Below are 11,017 nucleotides of genomic sequence, written 5' to 3' on the forward strand. Positions count from 1 at the left end.
GAAAATTCTTCCTGAAATAAACAACATAAACATTGAAATATCAGAACATTAAACAGAATTTGCACCAGGACTCTCACTCTTTCCAAGCCCAACAGCCACAATAATAAGCCCATCAATAAAGAGAAGAGGAAATTGTCCTTAGTGTGTGTCTTATCAAATACCTTCCTACGTTTACAGTAGATCTCAATGGCTTTATTTTTGTCTCTTACATGGGAAAAACCCTCCTACATGTATTAATAACTGTCCTAGTGTTGGTGTAAGTGCCATTATCAGTACAGTAACATCTCTTGTATGAGACACAGGCAGTGTCAGACTGGGATACTAGGGGCCCACCAGAAAACCTTAGGTTGAGAGCCCACTTTCAAAACTATTATACCTCCTCTCCTCACTCAACCTCTTTATTCTCCTAGTATCTTTTCTCTACATACTTTACTCTATTCTTCCATTATTAAGTCTCGTTGTTCCCATAAAGAAATAGGGAATGACATGAAATAGGCCAAATGGTTAGAAGCAAGAGGCCCACTGACACCTGGGCCCACGGGGAGTTTTCCTGGTATCCCGGTGGGCCAGTCCGACACTGGACACAGGTCAGTCCCCCGGCAATCCTCCCTGAGCACAAAGTACACTTAACAAATTATATTAATAGAATTAATGTTGTTTAAAAGCCATTAAGTTCATTATGCCCCAACAGTTGGTCTTCATCTCATAATTATATTTTCTGGCCTTAGCTGTGAATGTTATACGAGAGGGAGGAATCAGCCCCAGTATGACTTGCTCTCCTGGCACAAAACCTGTGTAATATGTCCTGTATCCTGTAATAATATCCTGTAATAATAATATCCTGTAATAATAATATCCTTAAGTATTCTGTAATAATATCAGTAATATATATCCTTGTATAAACAGTCATCCCTGTAATAACTATCCTGAAAATAATCTGAACAAATATCTTAATAAATATATGTTATATTAAATATCCTGTAATAATTATCCAACATTTCCTGTTTCCATAATAATTTCCTGACTGTATATATCTGAGAGAATAATAGCCCCATATGTATATATCTCCTGTAATAATATCCTGTAATAATATCATGTAATAATAATATCCTGTAATAATAATCTGTAATAATGTCATGTAATAATATTCTGTAATAATATCCTGTAATAATATCTTGGTGCCACCTGTGACCCAAATCACTTATTTTACAGGGAATAAACCCAGATCCTCTACTGATTCCCATTGCTGGGTGTATAGCAAAGAGCTGATTGTATATAAAGTGATGTAGAGCAGCAGGACTTTCCCCCACAGACAGGATTAGGTACCTGGGAAGGTCTCACTGATGATGGGAGAGAGGATTCAGCTCCTAACGATGCAGAGGAACCAGTCACACTCCTTTCCTATAGGTCTGAGGATTTATTGGAATAGATTCCTTCTAAACAGAACCTCGTCCTACAGAAACTGTACAGTTATAGGCAAATGAATGGCAGTGTCTGTGCTGACTGCATATGAAATGCTGGATCGATTGAAGGATTTTCCTTCGATCAAAAAACCTTAGAAAAGTAATGGGGAAGGTCCCCGTAGGCTAACATTGTAGCTCGGTAGGTTTAAAGTGGTGAAGTATGTAGTCGAAGTACTTCGACTATCGAATGGTCGAATAGTCGAATGATTTTTAGTTCGAATTGTTCGAATCGAAGTCAAAAGTCGTAGTCAGGTCAAAGTAGCCTATTCGATGGTCGAAGTACCCAAAAAAAACCTTAGAATTTCGACGTTTTTTTACTTCGAATCCTTTACTCGAGCTTAATAAATGTGCCCCAAGGTGTTGCCCCCCCAAATCCCTGGTACATACCCAGTAAATCTTCCTCTGTAATGTTATCAGGGATCATCTAGATCTTCTCATGGTACCAGGGGTCTCCCACCAACCTGCAATAACCTCCAGCCTTTCTGTCTGAGTTTACTGAGGAAAATCTCCTTATAAACCCTATAAACTGCCTCCATAAATAATATAAATAAATCAGCCTCAATTCTCTCCTGGATAAAGTCTCTCCAGAGAATTATTCCCTTCCCTGTCCCTTGTCCCCTCATTACAGAGACACAAGGTGATGCTGCAATAGAAATCACAATATGGATAACGTATTTACTGTGATTATGTGAAGCTTTTGTGCAGTGATTGGCCCCGGGCAGAGCTGTAATTAACTGTATGTGTAATTATTATCTTCCCTTTAATCATTTAATAATTTGTTTATAATGTATTCTCTTATTCATTATCATGTGCTGCTGATCTGCACTAGTTTCTTTTTCATACATGACTGACACCCTTTGCTGCCCAGTTAAGATTAGATTGCAAGCTCTTTAAGATACTCAGTGAAACTCATCAATATGCTTATAAACTCCAGCCACATCCCTGGCCCATTGCAAATAAAATTAATTTTTGTATTTTTTTATCAGAATAGCTCATTATAGTTACAGAGTTAAAGGAAAGGTAACACCAAAAATTAAAAGTGTTTTAAAGTAATGAAAATATAATGTAGTGTTGCCCTGCACTGGTGAAACTGATGTGTTTGCTTCAGAAACTCTACTATAGTTCATATAAACAAGCTGCTGTGACACACTGCCATGTTAGTGTATAACTTGCATTTATATTATTTTTGCCAAAGTGCATAACCTGCATTTATCAACATTGAACCTCATTTTCCAGTTTGCTGCCCAGTTTTCCAACTTAGACAAATCACTCTGCAAAGTGGCAGCATCCTGCATGGAACCTATAGTTCTGCACAATTTAGTATCATCTGCACAAATAGAAACAGTACTTTCAAGACCCACCTCCAGGTCATTAATAAACATTTTAAAAAGCAAGAGCCCTGCTGTAGTCCAATTACAATGTTCTGTTTACCTCTTTGTAATCTTTATTTCAGCCAGTTCTCTATCCAAGTTCAGAAACTACGTTCCAGTTATTCATCCATCCACTGCCATCCCAGAGTCAAGGCTCCTGCTCAGACAATTTAATTAGTCTGGCAAGCTCTGTTACACATAAAACCATGCTGGCACAAACTCATAGTATTGTTAATGCATTCAATGTAGTCAAGTATTTTATCCCTTATTACCCCTCCAAAAGCTTTCCTACCACTGATGTCAGGCTAAAAGTCCTATATATTTCAGGCTAACAGTCCTATAGATTTCAGGCTGTTGACAGGATCCCTTTTTGAATAACAGCACTGCATTAGCAATTCGGCCGTCTCTCAGCACTACGCTCAACCGTAATGAATTTAGTCAATAGGTTTGGCAATCACAGAACTAATCTCCATTAGTACCCTGGGGTGAATACCATCTGGATCCAGACCTTTGTTTCCCTTTATATGTTCTAGTCTTTTGAATATCTTCCCGAGTCACCCATGCATAGGTACTTATAGTACTAGAATTGGATCCATTAAAAAGGAAGCCTTCATTAGTTGGCTGAACTTAACAGTTTAGAATCTATGCTTTTTCACTGCTCTCATCAACCAACTGACCCCCTTTTGATAATAAGGGTCCCATCCCTTCCTGCTTAATTTTTTTACTATTTACATATTTAAAAAAATATTTAGGATTATTTTTACTCCTTGTTGCAATACCATTTTCCATCTCTATTTTAGCTTCTTTGATAGCTTTTTTGCTGCTTTATTGGTCACCTTGTACTCTCTACCCAAAGTTATTCCACAACCTCCCCAGTGCTATCCCTGTTCATTTCTTTATTCACTGGCTCTAATTTTGACTTTACATAATTATAATTATTATATATTATTATATACAGCACTACTCCCCAGGGATATTCTAGGTCCCAGCACTTCATACTGTGTATATACTGAGGTCAAGGATCATGAAAAGTATCTGTTTGTGTCATTAATGAAGGTCCTGGTATAGTAAATAGCTAGCATATTTTTTATTTTAATGGTCTGCCAATGGCTATCCAATAAGAATTTCAAGCATAGAGTTCCTTCTCTAAACTCTATCCAAAATTCCCTACTAATTGTTCATATTCCCTACTAATTGTTCATATGCTTCATCCCTGTCTACTCCTCTTCATCAGGACCATTATTATACACTTACACCTTTTTTTCTTATATATTTTACTGCTAGCTGCTTTTCCATCAATTTTATCATATCATTATTCATTATTTTCCTTAGAACTTTTATGTCTTGTCCTTACAATATTTTTACATAAATTAAGAAGAGTTTCTTCTACGATTACCCCATAAAATTATTTTTTAATCGATAACAAACATTAAAAAGCATGCCCTTTCAGTTTGAATTAAATTTCAGGAAAAAAATTTAAATATAGATTGTATTACATCCTAAAACTGTTTTGAATTAATATTTAAGAAAAGTAAATTAGTCATAACATGAAATGATTTACTTGTGTTTAAACCCAACATACAAACATAAAATCTAACTAACTAACTATATATATATATATATATATATATATATATATATATATATATATATATATATATATATATATATATAAATAAACCATTACAATAGCTGGCCTAAAAGCCAGCTATTGAAAGATCCATTGGATCTTTAAAAGACGCTCCATCTTCTACTGCAAGAACTATATTCCTAGCTAATTTAGAAATAGCATTGTCTACTTTAGGTACTTCCCATCCAAGGACATTGGTTTCCTCAAAATGATACTTTCTCTGCAGAAATAAAATCTTTAACCACCTCATGAAAAGCTTTTTAGATATTGTCCCAAACAGCTTAACAGCCCTAGACTCAACCACTTATTAGGCACCAGGTCCAAGGCCTCCTTGACCGCTTTTTTAAGAGAATCTACTGAAGTTAAGTCAAACCCACTTTCATAATTCTGCTCTTCATCAGACTCCAAGCCAGTGACCTCCACTTCCTCCTCAGATCCTTCAGAAGGCAACTCTTGTGATAGAGTAGCTCCTCTGCTAGTAGTTGCAGAATCCATGGCAGAAGTAAAAGCCTTATTTATCCAAGAAATAAATTATTTAGTTTGATCGGTCGACCAAGGTGAATCAAAAGAAAAATATATTCGTCCAAAAAAATAACTGTACATAACTAACTCAGGACAGGAAAAAAGGCAGCGGGTTTGGTTGGAGGAGTGCTTAAAATATATGTTTTTTTAATTGGGAGAAGGGGGTCTGGGGGCCTGTCCTAATCAGCTTGGGGGCAAGGATTAAGCCATGGTGCATAAATACATCAAGTGGCAGCAGCTCAAATAAATGCAGAATAATCACAACTCTTCCTTTATTCCCTCACCAACTTGCTTTGGGTAGTATATCGTGCCTCTTGCTCTCCGTCGCCAGGTGAAGCCCGCAGAGGTGAATTACTCCAGGATCTACCAAATCCTGAGCCTAACCACTCAGGTCTCTATAATGGCAGCAAAGGTGGTGCAGGGAACTAACCCCCACTATTCTCCTCACTGGAGCCTTAGCTGCTTAACAACTCTCCTGATCCTAACTGTCACTCCTAAAGCAACCTATAAAAAGACTCTGACCTGACACTTGCTTCTCCTATACTGAGGTCTACCTCCAGCTCAGGCCCTAGCAGCAACACCCCACTTCCTCCAGCCAGTGGGTACAATAGAAAGAGGCAGAGTACATAAGCATAGATGCCTTTTTATAACCTAGGAAAACTACCCCCCTCCCATCTGTACAGAAGGACCCAGCAATGCTGGCTAACACAATCCCTGAGGTGGGAGAAGGTTTGTGTTAGCTTTATTAGTTAGGTTGTGAAAGCTACCTACTTACTATAGCCTTCTAGGAAAGTGAGTCTCAGCTATTTTCGAATAGACTTTCTTCTCACAACCTCATCACACTTCATGTGTATAGATTGCTCCAGTGTCTTCCCATTTGTACTTTCCTTCTCTCATTGTCTGTCATGCTCCACTGCAGCTCTGCCCATTTCACTTACTGACCATTATAACCCATTCATCCACTTCGTGTGCCAATACTTCTATTCAGCTTCCTTGAACTCTCGTCCTATGGTTCTACAAATTCAAATTTGTACCTCTTTTTACCACTTAAACTCCTCTTTCATATAAAAATGACATTTTGTCCTTAGATAGTGGTTTTTGTTTGGCTCATAACATCAACAATCTCATCCTTGAAAAAGATCCCAATGAGGATCGAAACGTTGGATTATGGTATAATAATGAAGAAGTAAATTATTTGTACAAGGATGTGCTGGTTGATGTTCGTGGATATATATATATGTTCTATTTGCCAAAAGTTGTCAGTCTAGATATCAATCTGTGGGTTGAAATCTTTGCACCAAAATCTACATTTGATAATGCCTGAGTTTAACGTCAGCTGAGTTTAGTAATATTTCAGTTTTCTCAGATAAAAATCTATTTTGAAAAATAATCAAAGGAGTTGACCCCTAATTATATTTGTGGCCCTTTTAACTATATCCCATATGAAAATTTTAGACTTTCCCCAGGAGGCATACTTCTAACCCAGATCCACATATCCAGATTATATATGGAGCCAAATGCTTCCTACATGGTGCAGAAAATTCACAAAGTTTACAAAACTTGCCAAGATTTTTTTCACCAATTGGGAAAGCTGTCTTAAATTCAAGGAGCAAAATAACACGACAAAGTCATTCAGTGCCAAAGACTTATTTTTGTTATATTTGCTGGAGCAGGACCAAGCTCAGCAACCAGAACCATATGTTAAAAAAAAAACATTTAGTGGAATATTGTTTTTCCGAAAATTTTAAGACGAAGAGAATTCCATTAAGTCCAGCAAAGAGTACATTATTGTGGCTGGGTGAAATTCATTGTGCTGAATTGCGCCCAATACAGGCCCTTTTGGCTTACACCAAAAAAAATAAAAACAGCAGATGGAATTGTCATTTTCTTATTTGTGCGGCTCAGTTCTTACCAGACTTCAATTTCTGATGTGTAACGTAGGTGCTGTTTGTCTCTCCGTCACATAATAGGAGACACTTTTTTTGGATTAGAGCAGCCACCTGGCAACCCAGGCCTCTTTATTGGGCTTTGCTATACATGAAAGCATAATGTGAACCATTTCTGGTGGGATCAACAATCAAAACCTTGTCATACAAAATGAATTTGAGTACAGGACAGATAATATATTTTTGTCAGACAATCAATTGACATGGTCAACAAGCCAAGACCCATTTATGGTGTGAAACTGACTTAGCATGGAGGGTTTTGGTACAGATTTATGATTGGTTGGGTTAATAAGGGAACCATGATGGAGTCATTAGCCAGTCTTGGAAGTGCTATGGGATAACTTCATTAATACAGGTTCAGTTCTTTCTTATGTTTATCAACTGGCTGTGGCCTTTCTCAACTTTGATAAGTAATTTATTGTTCTTATTACATATATAAGTATACAGTATACACAGTACTCTGATATTCATTTTAAGCATATCTTTTCCATGTAAAATGATTTATTTAATTCAGAAAACCTGATTTATATTACAGTGTATATGGGGGCACATTTACTTAGCTCGAGTGAAGGATTAGAATAAAAAATACTTTGAATTTCGAAGTATTTTTTTGGCTGCTTCGAGCATCGAATTGGCTACTTCGACCTTCGACTTCGAATCGAACGATTCGAACTAAAAATCGTTTGGCTATTCAACCATTCGATAGTCGAAGTACTGTCTCTTTAAAAAAAACTTCGACCACCTACTTCGCCACCTAAAACCTACTGAGCATCAATTTTAGCCTGTGGGGAAGATCCCCATAGGCTGTCCTAGCTTTTTTGATCGAAGGAAAATCGTTTCGAAGGATTTAATCGTTCGATCGATGGAAATGTGGTAAAATCCTTCGACTTCGATATTCGAAGTCGAAGGATTTTACTTCGAAGGTCGAATATCGAGGGTTAGTTAACCCTCGATATTTGACCAATAGTAAATGTGCCCCTTCCTATCTGGTGCCTAAACAAAGGCTCACCATTGGCTGAGAAATATTGGTGACCCATGATCAAATGAAATTTTGAATATACATAAATATACTTTTCTGTCTAGAAATTATTTAGATAAATATTTTAAGGCATTCAGTTTCCATCAAATGTTGGCTTTGGTCCATAAATTGATTGAGATTTTGTGCAGAAGAACAGGTGATTGTCTGTAGCTTGATCATTGTAGCTTCACTCCCATATCTTCAGTGAAATAGTGAATAGCCATGTGTATGTATCATTAGTTTGGGGGAAAATAAGGAAAGTAAACATATTCTTTGTTTATTGGTTATATGACATCTGGATGTGGAACACAGCTACTATCATAGTGTTGCCTGTGAGGGACAATTCACAGACTGTTCCCAGTGAGTGAAAAACATTTTGACACCTTCTTCCGAATCTCTTTGATATTTATGCCGTATATGATTGGATTCAACATAGGAGGAATGATCAGGTAGAGGTTGGAAATAAGGATTTGCACAGATGGGGCAGAAGAAGCCCCAAATCTTTGAGACATGTAGGAGAAGAGGGCTGGGATATAAAACACTAAGATAACACCAACATGGGCAGCACATGTGTTACCAACTTTATATCTGGCTTCTCTGTTAGGAAGTCTCAGCACAGCCATTATAATCATGGTGTAGGACAGAATAAGACATGTTGTATCTAATCCTACCACTAGCAAAGGAACCAATAACCCATAAATAAAGTTGATTTTGATATCACCACAGGAGAGCTTTGCCACCGCCATGTGCTCACAGTAAGTTTGCGGAATAATATGATTCCCACAAAATGGGAGCCTTCTGACAAGGAATGGGACAGGAAATATTAACAAAGTCCCTCTCATTGTCACAAACAGTCCCATTTTTGCAATCATGGAATTGGTCAGGATAGAGGAGTATCTCAGTGGGTGGCAAATGGCCACATAACGATCAAAGGCCATAGTTAAAAGGACAGAAGTCGACATTAAGGATGTGGAATGGATCAGAAACATCTGCACTAGACATTCCTCAAAAGTGATCTCTCTTAGCTTGAACCAGAAGAGCAGCAGCATCTTAGGAATGGCGGCATTTGACTGGACAAGGTCAGTGACTAATAACATGGAAAGGAGCAGGTACATTGGCTGGTGAAGCCTCCTCTCAGCTTTTATGATAAGAAGAACAGTAATGTTGGCTGAAATGGTTACTATATACATGCAACACAGTGGTATTGAGATCCAAACATGCATCTCTTCCATCCCTGGGATCCCAATCAGGATGAATGGAGAGGAGATCTGATTGGCTCTGCTGAGGTTTGACATGATGACTAACAGGAAGAAGCTGCAGGGCATCTCCACATATTCTTGCCACAAAAAGGAAATGTTACAATTTCTAGTCTATTTCTTCTCTGCCCAGTTATACAGTCTTTGCAATGGGTCACGGAAAATTCTTCCTGAAATAAGCAACGTAAACATTGAAATATCAGAACATGAAACAGAATTTGCACCCAGACTTTTACTTTTTCCAAGCCCAACAGACACAATAATAAGCCCATCAATACAGATAAGAGGAAATTGTCCTTAGTGTATGTCTTGTCAAATACCTTCCTACGTTTACAGTAGATCTCAATGGCTTTATTTTTGTCTCTTACATAGGAAAAACCCTCCTACATGTATTAATAACTGTCCTAGTGTTGGTGTAAGTGCCATTATCAGTACAGTAACATCTCTTGTATGAGACACAGGTCAGTCCCCCGGCAACCCTCCCTGAGCACAAAGTACACTCTGAACAAATTATATTAATAGAATTAATGTTATTTAAAAGCCATTAAGGTAATTATGCCCCAACAGTTGGTCTTCTTCTCATAATTATATTTTCTGCCCTGAGCTGTGAGTGTTATACGAGAGGGAGGAATCAGCCCCAGTATGACTTGCTCTCCTGGCACAATACCTGTGTAATCTCTCCTGTATCCTGTAATAATATCCTGTAATAATATCCTGTAATAATAATATACTGTAATAATATCCTGTAATAATAATATCCTGTAATAATATCCTGTAATAATAATATCCTGAAATAATGTCCTGGTGCCTCTGGTGACCCAAATCACTTATTTTACAGGGAATAAACCCAGATCCTCTACTGATTCCCATTGCTGGGTGTATAGCAAAGAGCTGATTATATATAAAGTGATGTAGAGCAGCAGGACTTTCCCCCACAGACAGGATTAGGTACCTGGGAAGGTCTCACTGATGATGGGAGAGAGGATTTAGCTCCTAACGATGCAGAGGAACCAGTCACACTCCTTTCCTATGGGTCTGAGGATTTATTGGAATAGATTCTTTCTAAACAGAACCTCGTCCTACAGAAACTGTACAGTTATAGGCAAATGAATGGCAGTGTCTGTGCTGACTGCATATGAAATGCTGGATGTTCTCCCTGTGAGTCCAAAAGACAAATTGTATGTCTGTAGGACCCACCTGCCTGCGCCTGTACCTTGGAACTGCACCCACTGACGTCTACTGAAGGTGCCTGAGATTTCTGCCTCTGATTCCACTTGGATTATCAGCAAAAAAGTCATTCTACCTTTTCCATGAGCCAGTGGAAGCAGCCATGCACTATTCCTTGTGCTCCAATCTCACACCCCAATATTAAACATCAGAGACAGAGGGGCAGATATGGGACATTTCAGCAGTGAAACAGCCCCAGTTATACAAGGTGTTGCCCCAAATCCCTGGTACATACCCAGTAAATCTTCCTCTGTAATGTTATCAGGGATCATCTACATCTTCTCATGGTACAAGGGGGGTCTCACCAACCTGCAATAACCTCCAGCCTTTCTGTCTGAGTTGACTGAGGAAAATCTCCTTATAAACCCTATAAACTGCCTCCATAAATAATATAAATAAATCAGCCTCAATTCTCTCCTGGATAAAGTCTCTCCAGAGAATTATTCCCTTCCCTGTCCCTCATCCCCTCATTACAGAGACACAAGGTGATGCTGCAATAGAAATCACTATATGGATAACGTATTTACTGTGATTATGTGAAGCTTTGTGCAGTGATTGGCACCAGGCAGAGCTGTAATTAACTGT

General features: G+C 38.1%; 1 protein-coding gene across 1 annotated transcript; it reads right to left on the reverse strand.

The window, feature by feature from the left end:
- Window positions 1-7,909: 7,909 nt before the first annotated feature.
- Window positions 7,910-9,333, reverse strand: LOC108705923 (olfactory receptor 52E2). Its single transcript, XM_018242671.2, has one exon. It carries the CDS (start codon window positions 9,272-9,274, stop codon window positions 8,294-8,296), a length of 981 nt encoding a protein of 326 aa, XP_018098160.2. The 5' UTR covers window positions 9,275-9,333; the 3' UTR covers window positions 7,910-8,293.
- Between the last annotated feature and the right edge of the window lie 1,684 nt (window positions 9,334-11,017).

The sequence above is a fragment of the Xenopus laevis genome, chromosome 2L (genome assembly GCF_017654675.1).
Source record: "Xenopus laevis strain J_2021 chromosome 2L, Xenopus_laevis_v10.1, whole genome shotgun sequence".
Lineage (NCBI taxonomy): Eukaryota > Metazoa > Chordata > Amphibia > Anura > Pipidae > Xenopus > Xenopus laevis.